Below are 17,345 nucleotides of genomic sequence, written 5' to 3' on the forward strand. Positions count from 1 at the left end.
CCTCCTCCTCTGTGCAGCCTTTGTTTGGTCTTGGGAGCTGTTTACAGCAGCACTACTTTGGTTCAGGACGCAGGGTGCATACCGTTCCAGCCCAGCCTGCAGCGCCTGCCGTTGCTAGGGTGAGACAGCTCACAGAGATGTGACTGGATTGCAGAGGCTAGCAAGAGAACACCATCACCGGTGCACCTATTGTCATCTGCCAAGAATTTGCCATTATCCCTTCATCACTATTAATATCGGTTGGACTGTAGCGTTAGGTTGAAAGCTTTACCTCATCCTTTTGTTGAAGCTTGGGGCTTGGATAACTTGGAGTTCATCACAGGGTCTACACTTGCCGCGACTGGATTAAAAAGGGTGGGTTGTTTTGGAAAAACTTATCTTGGGTGGCAGCTCTAGCTAATTTAGCCTCCCACAACATCCCATTGAAAAGCCTTTTTCTATAGTTCTGACATTTAATAAGAGTGAAGAAGTCCATCTGAGAGGCTGAACCTAAACATGTCTCGCCCTCTGTTCAGACGGAATGGAGGCTGGGACCCTCTCCAGGAGTGGCCCAGATCCACCCTTTTGGAACAGTGTGCTAAGGAACCCTCTCTGCTTGAAGGGATTGACAGCAGCTGGCTGGACACAGCCCGGAAAAAGCTGGCAGCATCTCCCTGGCCAGGTTTCTTCTCCTTTCCCTTAGTGACACCTGTGTGCCCGGAGGTGTTGCCTCCACCTCAGCAAAGCCAGGTTTCTCCTGCTGCCTGGAGGATCTCACTGGATGCTGGTCATTTTTGCTCAGAGGAGATCAGTGTTAAAGCCACTAAAGGATATCTGGAGATAGCAGGTAAGTAACAATGTTTGTCTTTATCATTAAAAAGAATTGAAATTTCTTCTCCTCTTTTTTCACAGTTATCCCTAATGCAAACTAAGTTAAAACTCTAAGAAACATGCCATTTGTTAGAAATAATATAATGCAAATTTTAAATTAAGATTAACTTTAAAATGGGCAGGGTAGGTATATTCTTTTGATTTTCTTTTGAAGGGAAACATGAGGAAAGGCAGGATGACCGTGGGATCATTTCCAGAAGCTTTTCAAGGAAGTATAAGTAAGACATTTTACTCGTACGTTTCAGTATTCACTTGCTTCTCAAATAGCTTGCACTGTTGATATGTACTTTATGCTGCCTGATTTCCACAATCTGATATGAAGTGGAGGGAAGAAAACATGATTTAACATTTGATGGAGCTCAGATTATTGTTCTTGGTTATAGATTCTATATTTTGGCTTCAATTCCTCAGGCTGCCAGCAGAGGTCGATCTTCAGCAGTTGAGCTGTTCGCTCTCTGCAGAAGGAATCCTTTCAGTCGAGGCACCGCTGGGCACATCTTCCGCTAGCTTCCCTGCAGAAATCCTTATCCCCATTCAGATGAAACAAACACAGTAGGTTTGTTCAAGTATGGAAAAGTGACCAACTTTACTGACTGCAAGTGGCCATTATTTAAATCCTGTTTTAATCGATCATTTTGAGTTGGATTGAATCACCACTGAAAGAACAGACTTGCATTTATCTAATTTGAGATTCCAGCTTCATCTGAGAACATTAACTCTTTGTAATAAATTTGTAATTTGTAATAAATCCTTCCACATTCAGGTCTAATATTGTACAAAGATGTCTAATAGAATTATTTATAACCACCTGAACTAATCAATTTGCTATTACTTTTTACTCTTTTTACTCTTAATTTTACAGGTTAACTTATTGCAATAATGAATCATTTTCATAGTCCCTTTTAAAAAAAAAAAAAATTAAAAGATTGTTTGGTTACAATATATGGTATGAACTGGTGGTCTGTTTTCGCATGACTGGTAATGTATCTATTACAACCGGCAGGCACACAGCAGACTTCATGAGATATACCATCTCATTTACTGAGCTACAGATCTGTAAATCAGACTTTCGTCTGCTGTACTTTACGTTGCAGCCCTGGTCTGACCAGATTCCTCACATTCCTACTCTCCTGGCCCGAGAAGAGAGTAGCTTGGCACTGGCCAGTAGAGGGCAGGCTTTCACTAAGATTGGGTTTACAGCCCTAAAGCTACGGTACAACCCACCAAGCGTCTATGGCTTAATATAAATGAGAACAAGACTCCAAGAACAATTTGGTACTTAAGCCATAAAGCACATATGATGACTTGTTAATAAGAGCTCGGTCTGAAGTTTTAAATTAGCTGTCTAATTTAGACAGCTACAGCTAGTTTAAATATTATGTCACGTTAGATTTAAAGAGTCCTGCCTGAATAACATATTGTGAAATAAAATGCCATAATCTTTGACTTGGCACTAAAGTGAGACAGGCAAGCTATTTATCTCCATGGAGACAACTAAGTACTAGTGTCGGTATGGACAAGAGCATCTGTTAAATGCTATAAATCTAAGAAACAACCTTGACAGTTATGTACAGTGGCAAAATGCAAAATTCTGGGGCCTCACCACAAGAAGCAGGATGACGGCCCCATTTCAAAAATGTTTATTATTAATTTTAAAAATGTATTCCCTCCTGGGGGTGCGCCCCATCTCAGTGCGTGCCCCTCCCTTAAGCCAGTGGTTATGTAGCATTTCAGGGCAAGGGCAAGACATTTTAGTATAGGAACCATAAGTAATGTATAGCTGTATTGCCTAATATTTGATAAATTGGAATTTAGTTGTTAACTAATTCTTAATAGTTCAAATATGCTCTTGGGCATGTTTGAATTGGTCTTTTATTTAGCAGTTGAGTATAAATGAGGACACATGATCTTGTTAGACATGGAACAAACCACTGGATTTGAGCATTAGTGTCTAATTTCTCAGTGTATCTTATGTGCAGATCTTTAACTTGGCATCATCACGGTTACCCTTCATGGAAATGCGATGCTGTGGCTGTAACCTACAGGTTTAGAAAGTAGAACGCTTGTGCGGCATTTTGTGGTCCTGACGTGATTAATTATGAAACCAAAGTCCTTTTGAATACCATGTCAGGAAGATGAGGGTTTTAACTTACACCCATTTTATCAAGCAACTAAGTCTATTTTGGAAAATGTTTCATGTATTGATACATTCTTACTGTATGAAGCAGTTTGTGTTGCATGGTTAAGAAATAAGAACAGCATTTGGGAAATCAATATTTAATCAGAGGTTTTTCCATGTAGTAATGTGAGTCTGCTGTGACCCATGTTTTACCTGCTACTCCAAAAAGTAATCAGAGCGCATTAGTGCATCTTTATTTTCAGTCTTGTTGAATGTGTCTTGTCATATGCATATTGCACATTTACTGTACTCTTCATTCAGGTTTGAATGTGCCTTTAGGTTCAGTGCAACTTTCCTCACATTCATTAATGCATGTCTAACCTGAATTTTGCATGTGCTGAAATGGAGCACTGTTCATATATGTCATGTTATTCTATACTTGCAGCTTGTACAGTCTTGGGTATCTAAATATATTCATATCCATATGAGCTGGTTAGGGGCAGCTGGATTATGTCCAGTGCTGTTTGCATACTCCAGGCTCACATCCCCCCTTTCCTGCCTTACACACCCTCTTTGGCACATGGGAAGTATAGACAAGAGAAGACAAGACAAGACAACACAAGACAACACAAGACAAGACATTATTGATTCCAAAGGAAATTGCAACGTTACAGTACTGTACAAATTGCACAAGAAATGACATGCATTAAATCAGAATAAATAGGGCAGGGTTATAGAAATAAGTTGCAGAAGTACAAAAGTACAGGGTTGTAGAAGTGAATGACAGAAGTACAATATGTTTAAATAAGTAATATTTCCACATCAGTAAACATGGAATGGTACAATTATAACTAAGTGTATTTAAATATACCTTGCATTGCTGTAAAATAACTGCTTATTTATATAACTTTATCAAGTCATTGTCATATTAATCTGACACTTGGTTTATGAGTACTATGACAAACTGCAAGCATGCTCTGTTCATTATGAATTAAAATACCAAATACTTTTAATTGTTTTCAGAGGAATTTGCTTTTTCACTTATACTGCCTTCAGTGTTTTAGGAAAATGTTTTAGGTTGCTAATTATTGCAGATTTAATAACCTTACTAAGAATATTAAAAGGTTTTACAATTTAAAAACTGAGGCTGGATCTGTTACAGTAAATCAGCATGGCAAATTATTTGCTGATTAAGTGAACACAACATGGACATGTGTACAACCGGCAAAAATACACCCAAGAGCCTCTTGAGTTACATTAGGGGAGAGGCAAGGGGTGTGAAATAGTGCAAATGCCTTCAGTTGCGGGGGACCGCAACTCCACGGGGGTTATGAACAAGTGACGTGAGAGTGGACATTTACAGTGGCCATAATGTCTGATTTAGATTTACAACACATTTAATGTCATGTTGTAGACTGTCAATGTCTGCATTTCAATATTATGACCTGTCCAGTGTCTGTGCAAATAAGGAAGAAACCATATGTCTATGCACAATATTTCATACTTGAATGACTTGAATTCCAGTGAACAAACATTAATCTCACATAATACAGACAAGCATAAAGCTCCAAAAAAAATGAATATGTCTGTGTGTGCTAATGAATATGTATGTACAGTGCTGCCAGAGGCAGTATATTTCTGGCTCAAGTTTTGAAGTATCATTAATCATTTAGAATTTACAAAATGTAATCAAAATTTCAATGTATTTAAAAATGACATATATGTATTAAAAGCACATGTAATGTAATGGTGAACAGCTCCCCAAGATTCTACAAGCCATCTGGCCACAGGTCCAGTTTCATTTCTGTTCTGATTCTAATTGAAATGTTGATGCCTTTGACTTTGCATGGCAAAAATACCTGCCTTCTCCTCTCATTGGTTTTGTACCAATATGCAGTACCACTGTTACACACCTTTAGGCATGTGGGCGTGGCTACACTGTGCTCAGCTGTGATGTTCTGTGTCACTTTTGAAGGTCTTTTGAAGGTCCAACCAAATTCAAGTTTAAGTTAAAGTGTCAGTACCTTAGTTTTTATAACCATAGCCTGTTTCAGCCACATAAAATACCATGCTAAACCAATGTAGGTGTCTTTACAGACACTACATTTATTAAAACTATCTCCCATGAAGAGTATGTGAGAATATATATACATACACACACACACACACACACACACACACACACACACACACACACACACACACACACAATATACACTAATATTAGTATTGAGGTGCTATTCAAGAAATTGTATGATGAATAATGATTTATACTTAAAATAAATCCAGATCTTTATTAGCTGAATGATCTGCTGGCTTTGAGCTAGCATGGGAAAGTTTGCACATTGTCTTCATGGGATGCACACTTAATGTTAACATAAAATATAATAATGAGAGGTGCTTTTGTGACCACAAAATGGCAGACATTTGGAGTACTATGACATGTGTCCCTAGGTGTAATAATCAATATTACAGATATCAATATTACAGAACTTCACACACAGAGCTAACAACATCCCATCTGCTCTGCAATTATTAATTCATTGCCAGTTGTGATAATTAAAGACTCAAGTGTGTACCCTTTCTGTGTTTAGTAGAAGAAATTAGCATTCAGGACAGGTGACTTTAGAGCGTAATAATATATAGGCTGATATACAAGCAGATAGTGTGGTCTATTTTTATGTCAGGTTATTATTATATGTTAGGAATATGAATAGGGATTTGAAATGAACAGTATTAAGGATAGAACAAAAATTATTATGTGCTCAATATTATATACTCAGCAAATTATACACATAAAATAAATATCCTATCATACAAATGTAAATCCAAAAACAAATACAGAAAAGTCTTAAGTAGCTACAATATGATGTCCAGTAACACGTGTTCTGTCTGATCAATTGCTCTGCAAAGCCATATTAGATGTTGCTTTGCCATATATAATTTTTGCTTGGCTGGCAGAAGCCACCCAATATAAGGAGCTGCGGAACTGAGCAGGAGACTGCAGAGAAGACCACCAAGCTCCTGTCTGTGGTGAGACTAATTTTTTTTTATCATTCAATACACAGGATTTAAAGAAGAATTAAAGCTACCTTAGCCTTTTAAAAGATGGAATAATGCCACATATCAATAAAGTTTTCTAGGTCACTACAGATCTTTGCATTACTGTGGAAACCTAAGGGATTTTCACAGAATGGAATGTATTGTGGCATGTATATAATGCAACAGGTACAAACCTTTTCTGTTTGGAACCCTGTAAAGAATGATGGAATTACTAGTATCCATAGGCCATGTTTTTTTGCAATTTGAACGTGACCACAGTATCTGAAAATGTTTGAATTCTTGATGTTTTATCCAAAGCTGCATTTAACTATTTTAAGGGAGAGAATATAACTTTAATGATTCATTTTTACAGGGTTGTAGAAAATTCATCAGTTGTGGGAGCTTCAACAGGTAAGACTTAAAAGCTACTCACTAATACTTTGTTAGTACAGTTTTGTACAAGGTTTTCCACTCCAGTCCTGGAGTCCCACAGCTCATCACTGGTTCAAGTTCATCCTGTTCCAGCACACCTGATTTAACTTATCAGCTCTGTGTTAAGCTTTTCATGAACTTTAACAGGGGTGTAAGGCAAGGTGGGGCCCCCTTACTGGAGCTCAAGGCTCCTGTTAAAGTATAGAAAAAACAGAAATCAAGTTTTCCAGAGTTATTTTGTACATAATATTTTTAGTATGAGAACATCATAGAACTCTACTAAATGTTATTAAAATGTTATTAGAGGTTATTAAAATCTTCTAAATGTTATTCAAATGTTATTATGCTATTACAATAAAGCAATTTTTTTTTTTTACATGTTCTAATCATTTTTTGTTATTCTGACATCTCGTTTTGATGACAGTGAACCGCAACCATGAGTGCGGACGCAGAGATGGCTGCTTATGGCAAAGCTGCCATTTACCTCCGGAAGCCTGAGAAGGAGAGGATCGAAGCTCAGAACAAGCCTTTTGATGCAAAGACAGCTTGTTATGTAACTGATGACAAAGAGCTGTACCTCAAGGGTACTATCAAGAGCAGAGATGGTGCCAAAGTCAGTGTCGAATTGCTTGACTCCAAGGAGGTGAGAACTGCTGAATAGCATTGATCTCCATCATAACTCTGGTTATGTGTTATAAATATGCTTAAATATACACTGTCTCATTCTCTGACAGATTAGAACAGTTAAGGAGGATGATGTCAGCCCCATGAATCCTCCCAAGTTCGATAAGATTGAGGACATGGCCATGATGACCCACCTCAATGAAGCCTCTGTGCTGTATAACCTCAAAGAGCGTTATGCAGCCTGGATGATCTACGTAAGTAAACAAACAGTACAGCTACATGCATCATTGTCTGAGGAGATCAGCACCATATATGAGAATGGTTAAAATAGGCATTGAAATAATTTGATCATGGTTGTCCTGACATTCTTCTGACTGTGAGTTTGCAATGTAATCTTATGTACTGCAGACCTACTCTGGGCTGTTCTGTGCTACTGTAAACCCCTACAAGTGGCTCCCAGTGTACAATGCGGAAGTAGTGGCTGCCTACAGAGGCAAAAAGCGTATGGAAGCTCCACCCCACATCTTCTCTGTGTCTGATAATGCCTATCAGTTCATGCTTACTGGTAAGACATAACACTTAAGAAGAACTTTATTCATTTATTTATTTATTTTTAATTACACAAACACTCATAATTACATTTTTGCATTTACCTCACAGATAGGGAGAACCAGTCTGTCCTGATTACGTGAGTATCAGTTAAGAGAAACAATCATTTAGCACAATTATGTGCTACAGATATTTTTTGTATAACTAACTGGTTCATCATCTCATCCGACCTAGCGGAGAATCTGGTGCTGGAAAGACTGTGAACACCAAGCGTGTCATCCAATACTTTGCAACCGTTGCTATGCAGAGCGACAAGAAGAAAGATCAAGCTCCTGGCAAAATGCAGGCATGAGTTGATCTTTTTAAAATGTCTTTGGGGAAAGGATTTGGTCTCGTAGCTTTAGTCAGGTTTAGGACATTTTTTTATCTTATGTGTTTCTCTCCTAAGGATACATTATAAAAAAATATTCAAACAAAATTGTTTAATAAGTTTTACAATTCTTTTGAAAAACACCTTAAAATCACCGATTCAAACCGAAGCTTTGTGTGTTCTGCAGGGATCTCTTGAGGACCAGATCATTGCTGCAAATCCACTGCTTGAGGCTTATGGTAATGCCAAGACTGTGAGAAATGACAACTCCTCTCGCTTTGTGAGTTTTTGATTCTGTTCAGCCCAGTACAGTATATCTAAATCATATCTCAAATTTTCAGATAAAAGATTACGGGATTTTCTATACACATCTTCGTCAGTGACAATGAAAATATTTATTTTATCTGAATCAGGGTAAATTCATCAGAATTCACTTTGGCACAAGTGGGAAACTGGCTAGTGCTGACATTGAAACCTGTGAGTAGATTTATTAATGCAATGGCATTTGTCATTTTGTCAGTCTAGTTTCTGATCATTAAAACATAACATGGGTGCATTTTATGACCAGATCTGCTGGAGAAATCCAGAGTAACATTCCAGCTTCCTGATGAGAGAGGCTACCACATCTTCTACCAGATGATGACCAATGAAAAACCTGAGCTGATTGGTTAGGACATATTCAATGTTAACTCTTCCCTTTGATAAACTCATATACCTCTTTGGAATGCAGTTTTATCCACTGTCTTTGCCTTACAGAAATGACTCTTATCAGCACCAACCCCTATGACTTCCCCATGTGCAGCCAAGGTCAGATCACAGTGCCAAGTATTAATGACAAAGAGGAACTGATTGCCACAGATGTAAGAGATTCTTGAAAATATATATATATATATATAATGTTGAAATAATCATACTCTTTAAGGGCTAGAGAGTTTCAATTAATGTAATCAATTTGTAGACCGCTATTGACATCCTGGGCTTCAGTCCTGAGGAGAAGATGGGTATCTACAAGCTGACTGGAGCTGTTCTCCATCATGGAAACATGAAGTTCAAGCAAAAGCAGCGTGAGGAGCAGGCAGAGCCTGATGGCACTGAGGGTAAGACTTATTATTACCCTGTAATTCCATTTATTATTGTCTCAAACATAAATTGGCTCTGGTTATGAGATTAAGATGAAATCAGGCATTGAATAGGTGGGTTTTTGATTTTTCTAACAGAGGCTGACAAAATCGCCTACCTTCTGGGCTTGAACTCTGCGGATATGCTGAAGGCCTTATGCTATCCCAGAGTGAAGGTTGGAAATGAATATGTGACCAAGGGCCAGACTGTACCACAGGTACATAGCCAAATGTATGATGGGAGCTGTTAATAATGAAAAAGGGACAATATAAGAAAGCAGACTTAAACAAATGAAAAATTGTGCTTTTAGGTATACAACTCAGTGAGCGCATTGGCCAAATCCATCTATGAAAGGATGTTCTTGTGGATGGTCATTCGTATCAACCAGATGCTGGACACAAAACAAGCCAGGCAGTTCTTCATTGGTGTGCTGGACATTGCTGGATTTGAAATTTTTGATGTACGTGATGGTCTTTCTGTTGGGAACATGACCAAAGTCAATAGAAACAGATGGAATATTGACTTCTTGTTATTTTATCTCTCTATAGTTCAACAGCATGGAGCAGCTGTGCATCAACTTCACAAATGAGAAACTGCAACAATTTTTCAACCATCACATGTTTGTCCTGGAGCAAGAGGAGTACAAGAAGGAAGGCATTGTTTGGGAGTTCATTGACTTCGGCATGGACTTGGCTGCTTGCATTGAACTTATTGAGAAGGTGTGGTTTTGATAAGATTAATTATTTTTGCACTGCACTTTTTATATTCTTCAGTTCCTCCTCATCACTACTTCTCTTGTGTTAACAGCCCATGGGTATCTTCTCCATTCTTGAAGAAGAGTGCATGTTCCCCAAGGCTACAGACACCAGTTTCAAGAATAAGCTGTATGATCAACATCTTGGCAAGTGCAACGCTTTCCAGAAACCCAGACCTGTCAAAGGCAAAGCAGAGGCCCACTTCTCTCTGGTACATTATGCTGGCACTGTGGACTACAACATCGCTGGATGGCTGGACAAGAACAAGGACCCACTGAATGAGTCTGTTGTGCAGCTGTACCAGAAGTCCTCAGTCAAACTGCTGTGTAACCTCTACCCACCTGTTGCTGAGGGTAATTTGATAACATTGCTCAAATAGTTTACTCCAATTGCTTGTTTGCATAGTGTTTTTAAATGTGTTTTTTTTTAATCACCTCACATATAAAGAGACTGGTGGTGGAAAGAAGGCAGGCAAGAAGAAGGGTGGTTCCATGCAGACTGTATCCTCACAGTTCAGGGTAAGATATCTCTTCAGAGCCATAAAGATTAAAGTCCTTGCATTTTAATTGTGAATTCCAGTAATGTGTTCACTCCACAGGAGAATCTGGGCAAGCTGATGACTAACCTGAGGAGTACACACCCTCACTTTGTGCGTTGCCTGATTCCCAATGAGTCTAAGACTCCAGGTAATGCTTGAAACTTGTAGATGTAAAACCATACTGAAATCCATAACTGTATTAATGTTTACTATTATTTTGTTTGTCAGGTCTCATGGAGAACTTCCTGGTTATCCATCAGCTGAGGTGTAATGGTGTCCTGGAGGGTATCAGAATCTGCAGAAAAGGATTCCCCAGCAGAATCCTCTATGGTGACTTCAAGCAAAGGTAATGAGAAACTTATTAGGTTATTAGGTTGTGAAGTTCCTTGTGATGAAACATTTTTATGTTTTCGCAGATACAAGGTATTGAATGCCAGCGTTATTCCTGAGGGCCAGTTTATAGACAATAAGAAAGCCTGTGAGAAGCTTCTGGGTTCCATTGATATCGATCATGACCAGTACAGATTTGGACACACCAAGGTAAACATTAACCATTAAAATTGAAAAGAATACAAAAGGTTGAAGGTTTCAGTGTACAAATACCCAATGGAGAGTTAAGTTTTTTAAATGTTTCCTTCTCTTTAATTCAGGTGTTCTTCAAAGCTGGTCTTCTGGGTACCCTTGAAGAGATGAGAGATGAGAAACTGGCTACTTTGGTCACAATGACACAGGCTCTTTGCCGTGGTTTTCTCATGAGAAGGGAGTTTGTGAAGATGATGGAGAGAAGGTAATTTTTATTATCCATGACTTCCAACAATAGCAATGCCTACTATTACACTAACAAGACATTAACCAACATTACCTAAACAACAAAATTAAGAATGTATTCATGTTGTTCATGGTTATACACCTAAATATTAATTAATGAAACACCCCCCCCCCCCCCCCCCCCCCCCAGGGAGGCCATTGAAACCATCCAATATAACATCCGCTCATTCATGAATGTGAAACACTGGCCGTGGATGAAAGTGTACTACAAGATCAAACCCCTTTTGAAGAGTGCTGAGGCAGAGAAGGAGCTGGCCACCATGAAGGAGGACTTCACTAAATGCAAGGAGGCTTTGGCCAAGGCTGAAGCCAAAAAGAAGGAAATTGAGGAGAAGATGGTGGCACTGCTGCAAGAAAAGAATGACCTGCAGCTTCAAGTGGCATCTGTACGTATAAGGACTATAAAATGTTAGTATAAAAATATTATGATCTCAGTATTTGTTACAGGGCGTATGTTGTGAAATTTTTTCATTAAACAGGAAGCTGAGAATCTCTCAGATGCCGAGGAGAGATGTGAGGGTCTGATTAAGAGCAAGATCCAGCTTGAGGCCAAACTTAAAGAGACAAATGAGAGGCTGGAGGATGAGGAGGAGATCAATGCTGAACTGACTGCCAAGAAGAGGAAACTGGAGGATGAGTGCTCTGAGCTGAAGAAAGACATTGATGACTTGGAGCTCACCTTGGCTAAAGTGGAGAAGGAGAAACATGCTGTTGAGAACAAGGTCTGTGCTGTATTCTGTAGATAGCACAGATATCAAATGTTTCTAGACCTGGTTTGACATTAAATGGTTTTTCAGCACTGTTTTAAACATATTGTGAAAAATCTAGGTCAAGAATCTCACTGAGGAGATGGCAGCTCAGGATGAGAGCATTGGCAAACTGACAAAGGAGAAAAAAGCCCTTCAAGAGGCACATCAACAGACCCTGGATGACCTCCAGGCAGAGGAAGACAAAGTCAACACTCTGACCAAAGCCAAGACCAAGCTTGAGCAGCAAGTAGATGATGTGAGTTACTGATGCTGTCATATAATTCGATTGTTCACAAATTAATTCTAGTTGCCCCTAAACAAATAATGATCTTGTACAGCTGGAAGGTTCTCTGGAGCAAGAGAAGAAACTCCGCATGGATTTAGAGAGAGCCAAGAGAAAACTTGAGGGTGATCTGAAACTGGCTCAGGAGTCCATTATGGATCTGGAGAATGACAAGCAGCAGTCTGATGAGAAGCTAAAGAAGTAATTTAAAATCTTTGAAAATGAAAAATTTGTCAGTGATCTAATAGTAAATTTAACATTGAAAGAAAATATTTTTTACACTTGGTGTACAAAAATAAAGTATTGGTGCAACAAAGTATTTAATTCCCTCAGGAAAGACTTTGAAACGAGCCAGCTTCTCAGCAAGATTGAGGATGAGCAATCTCTTGGTGCTCAGCTTCAGAAGAAGATCAAGGAGCTTCAGGTGTTTATGAATTTCTCTTGTTACATTCAACTCTAGATACATGCTGCAAAGGGCTAACTCCTTTACTTAATTACCATTATTGTGTAATTATTAACTCTGTTTATTATTTACATAATTGCATTTTTTTATTATAAAATTTTCTTTCATATATAGGCCCGTATTGAGGAGCTGGAGGAAGAAATTGAGGCTGAGCGTGCAGCTCGTGCCAAGGTAGAGAAGCAGAGAGCTGATCTCTCCAGGGAACTGGAGGAGATCAGTGAGAGGCTAGAGGAAGCTGGCGGTGCCACTGCTGCTCAGATTGAGATGAACAAGAAGCGTGAGGCTGAGTTCCAGAAGCTGCGTCGTGATCTGGAAGAGTCCACTCTGCAGCATGAAGCCACAGCTGCTGCCCTCCGCAAGAAGCAGGCTGACAGTGTTGCTGAGCTTGGAGAGCAGATCGACAACCTCCAGCGTGTCAAGCAGAAGCTGGAGAAGGAGAAGAGTGAATACAAAATGGAGATTGATGATCTTTCCAGCAACATGGAAGCCATTGCTAAAGCTAAGGTTAGGGTTTGTAGTTGGTATGGAAAAGTTCTGATCTTACAGTTGGGAATGTCTGCAAAAATAAATTCTTCCCTGTCTGCAGGCCAATCTTGAGAAAATGTGCCGTACCCTTGAGGACCAACTGAGTGAAGTCAAGACCAAGAATGATGAGAATGTCCGTCAGATTAACGATTTGAGCACACAAAAAGCGAGATTGCAAACCGAAAATGGTAATACGATATATAAATTTGTTAATCCTCCTCTTTATTTTTAATTTTTTTTCTATATTATATTATTATAATACAATATAAAACAAACAATATGGGTGATCAGTAATCACCACCAAGCAAACCTTGAATGTTGCATATTATGTTTCTTGTAAAAAATTTCATAACACGCCTACCAAAACAAGACTTGCCCAGGTTATGATGTGATCTACAATGTTTTCATTAAAACAGGTGAGTTTTCACGCCAGCTGGAAGAGAAGGAGAGTTTGGTTTCCCAGCTGACCAGAGGTAAACAAGCTTTCACTCAGCAAATTGAGGAGCTCAAGAGACATATAGAGGAGGAAATCAAGGTAAAAATGTCATGCTTCTTGACATGATACGCATAAGTGTTAATCCTTAAGACATGCACCAATGAAACAGATATTATTTTTTGTCCTTCACAGGCCAAGAATGCCCTGGCTCATGCAGTCCAATCAGCCCGTCATGACTGTGACCTGCTCCGAGAGCAGTTTGAGGAAGAGCAGGAGGCCAAGGCTGAGCTCCAGCGTGGAATGTCCAAGGCCAATAGTGAGGTGGCTCAGTGGAGAACTAAATACGAGACTGATGCCATCCAGCGTACTGAGGAGCTTGAGGAATCCAAGTAGGTTTTTAATGCAGATAATTTGCAAAAGTAACATGTTAAATTGCAATCACACCTAACATGAAACATGCATTACAGGAAGAAGTTGGCACAGCGCCTACAAGACGCTGAGGAACAGATTGAGGCTGTGAACTCCAAGTGTGCTTCCTTGGAGAAGACCAAACAGAGGCTCCAGGGTGAGGTGGAGGACCTCATGATTGATGTAGAGAGAGCCAATGCCTTGGCAGCCAACCTTGACAAGAAGCAGAGAAACTTTGACAAGGTAAACCGCTTGAGTATTTTTACTCTGATTGAATCCTCATTCCAAATAATGATCTTTTATACTTATAAAGATGTGTTTTAACTGATTGCCATCTAACCTAGACACATTCCTTGTAAAGGTTTTGGCAGAGTGGAAGCAGAAATATGAGGAGGGTCAGGCAGAGCTGGAAGGAGCACAGAAGGAGGCTCGCAGTCTCAGCACTGAGCTATTCAAGATGAAGAACTCCTATGAGGAGGCTCTCGACCAGCTGGAGACTCTAAAGAGAGAAAACAAGAATCTGCAGCGTATGTCACAAAATGTTATTTGTGTCAGCCAATGACAAGGTCATAAAATGTTTTAAAAAATGTTATGAAATATTGTTTTTGTTTTTTATGAAAGATGGGAATCTCCATCTTAGTTTTGCCTATACTGTCAGGTAGTTCTTTACCAAAAAACATCTCTGTGATTAAGGTTCTCTTGTACATTTCTTTTCAACAGAGGAGATCTCAGATTTGACTGAACAGATTGGTGAGACTGGAAAGAGTATTCATGAGCTGGAGAAGGCCAAGAAGGCAGTAGAAACAGAGAAGGCTGAGATCCAGACTGCTCTGGAAGAGGCAGAGGTGTGTAGAAGATACGGACATTAGTGACAATATTTTTATTGTTTACAGCAAATTGTCTAAAGGTTTGATGACATTTCTTCTCTATAAGAAAGCAAGTGGTCTTTTGTAATTCACTCTGAATTTTGAAGGTTGAGTTAGTGTGTGTACCATTTTGATCATCTGGTATCTGTGTAATCTATGTAATTTAATGTCATATACAGGGTACATTGGAGCATGAAGAGTCCAAGATTCTGCGTGTTCAGTTGGAGCTCAACCAAGTGAAGAGTGAGATAGACAGGAAGCTGGCAGAGAAAGATGAGGAGATTGAGCAGATCAAGAGGAACAGCCAGAGGGTGACTGAGTCCATGCAAAGCACTCTGGACTCTGAGGTCAGGAGCAGGAATGATGCTCTTCGCATCAAGAAGAAGATGGAGGGAGACCTGAATGAGATGGAGATTCAGCTGAGCCATGCCAACCGCCAAGCTGCTGAGGCCATGAAACAGCTCAGGAATGTCCAAGGACAGCTCAAGGTAGCTTCAGCTTGACAAGAAACATTTCTGTTTAAACAGTCTGTAAGACTCTAAGACTGCTAAACTTGTTGGTGAAAAGATGGTTTCATTTTATATGTAACTCTTTGTTTATTTTGTAGGATGCCCAAATGCACCTTGATGATGCTTTGAGAGGACAGGAGGACATGAAGGAGCAGGTGGCTATGGTGGAGCGCAGGAACATTCTGATGCTGGCTGAGATTGAGGAGCTCAGAGCTGGCCTTGAACAAACAGAGAGAGGCCGCAAAGTGGCCGAGCAGGAGCTGGTGGACGCCAGTGAACGTGTCGGACTGCTGCACTCTCAGGTATTAAAAACAGCAATTGGTAACTATACATCAATTAAACACACTCTTGATTATGAAAGCAGTGATGGTCATTATTTCTTGCAGAACACAAGTTTGCTGAACACCAAGAAGAAGCTTGAGACTGACCTTGCTCAGGTTCAGAGTGAGGTTGATGACACAGTGCAGGAAGCAAGAAATGCAGAGGAGAAGGCCAAGAAAGCCATCACTGATGTAAGAACTGAATTCGCTTCATTACACAGCTGAAGTCCAAGATGTGATTGTGGAAAGACTAAATAACATTACATTTCTGCATTAGGCTGCCATGATGGCAGAGGAGCTGAAGAAGGAGCAGGACACCAGTGCTCACCTGGAGAGGATGAAGAAGAATCTGGAGGCCACTGTCAAGGATCTGCAGCACCGCCTGGATGAGGCAGAAAATTTGGCAATGAAGGGAGGAAAGAAGCAACTTCAGAAACTGGAGTCCAGGGTAAGCGTCTTACTCTACTTAACGCTATTGCTTATTAGCAATTATATACTCATCATTGAGTGTAAGGAGCATAGATGCGGGAAGCTCTCTTAATATGTATGATGACAAATTGTTGTGGTCTGTTAAAGGTGCATGATCTGGAGGCAGAGGTTGAGGCTGAACAGAAACGCTCCGCTGATTCTGTTAAGGGTGTCCGCAAATATGAGAGGAGAGTGAAGGAGCTTAGCTATCAGGTAAATGGCCATCTTTAGAAATGTAATTTTGGCAGATGATGGGCTCGTGCTGATCTGTATTTATCATTTTAAGACTGAGGAGGATAAGAAGAACATCACCAGACTCCAGGATCTGGTGGATAAACTGCAGCTGAAGGTCAAGGCCTACAAGAGACAAGCAGAGGAAGCGGTATGTGGCACTGATCTTAAAAGGATATTAGGGATTTCTAAGTCCATTTCATGCTCTATGAGCCCTTTATTTATGCACTGTTGTTTTCCAGGAGGAGCAAGCCAATGTCCACCTGACCAAGCTCCGCAAGGTCCAGCATGAGCTGGAGGAGTCAGAGGAGCGTGCCGACATCGCTGAGTCCCAGGTCAACAAGCTCCGTGCCAAAAGTCGTGATACTGGAAAGGTAATTAATTTACATCAATGTGATTTTTTTTCTTTAACTGTAATCATTTTTTGCAAGCATCATGAATGTGATCATTTACATTTTATTTCATTTGTTACTTCTTTTTCAGAGCAAGGAATCAGCAGAGTAATGTTGAATCAGTGACAGTATTGTCATGTATAATTTGATACGGAAGCAAATCTAAAATAAAGCTCTATTGAATATCTCTAAACCTGCCCATTTTTCTTTTTCATCTGTGGGTGATGTATCAAATGGTTGACATTTAAAAGTGCTTCTTACAAAAAATGTCTCTCGTAGCCTAAATATCAAGTAGATTATTTTGTGGCATTGGTTCATGTGAAGTCTAAGCAACGGTGCTTGAGGAGAATAACTGATGTCTACATCACTTTCAAGATTTCACACTTATACAAAAGTAGTGTGACTTGAGTCATCCATTTCTCTTTGTGTCAACATTGGATTTTTGCATG

General features: G+C 39.7%; 2 protein-coding genes across 2 annotated transcripts; both read left to right on the top strand.

Annotated features, from left to right (window-relative positions):
- The first annotated feature begins 61 nt into the window (after positions 1-61).
- Positions 62-1,646, top strand: hspb15 (heat shock protein, alpha-crystallin-related, b15). Its single transcript, XM_027020057.2, has 3 exons — positions 62-826; positions 1,025-1,088; positions 1,282-1,646. Exons 1-3 carry the CDS (start codon positions 496-498, stop codon positions 1,424-1,426), a joined length of 540 nt encoding a protein of 179 aa, XP_026875858.2. The 5' UTR covers positions 62-495; the 3' UTR covers positions 1,427-1,646.
- A 5,253-nt stretch (positions 1,647-6,899) lies between these two features.
- LOC113583642 (myosin heavy chain, fast skeletal muscle-like) lies at positions 6,900-17,008 on the top strand. Its single transcript, XM_035526806.1, has 39 exons — positions 6,900-7,106; positions 7,198-7,341; positions 7,496-7,652; positions 7,748-7,775; positions 7,871-7,982; positions 8,194-8,286; positions 8,420-8,483; positions 8,575-8,673; positions 8,763-8,866; positions 8,965-9,103; positions 9,224-9,342; positions 9,436-9,585; positions 9,674-9,844; positions 9,933-10,233; positions 10,328-10,398; positions 10,479-10,566; positions 10,647-10,764; positions 10,835-10,958; positions 11,069-11,205; positions 11,377-11,632; positions 11,726-11,968; positions 12,075-12,251; positions 12,334-12,479; positions 12,612-12,702; positions 12,856-13,245; positions 13,328-13,454; positions 13,683-13,801; positions 13,895-14,091; positions 14,170-14,353; positions 14,472-14,637; positions 14,831-14,955; positions 15,156-15,464; positions 15,584-15,787; positions 15,872-15,997; positions 16,083-16,253; positions 16,382-16,486; positions 16,560-16,655; positions 16,747-16,878; positions 16,988-17,008. Exons 1-39 carry the CDS (start codon positions 6,900-6,902, stop codon positions 17,006-17,008), a joined length of 5,811 nt encoding a protein of 1,936 aa, XP_035382699.1.
- Positions 17,009-17,345: the final 337 nt, after the last annotated feature.

The sequence above is a fragment of the Electrophorus electricus genome, chromosome 6 (genome assembly GCF_013358815.1).
Source record: "Electrophorus electricus isolate fEleEle1 chromosome 6, fEleEle1.pri, whole genome shotgun sequence".
Taxonomy (NCBI): Eukaryota; Metazoa; Chordata; class Actinopteri; order Gymnotiformes; family Gymnotidae; genus Electrophorus; species Electrophorus electricus.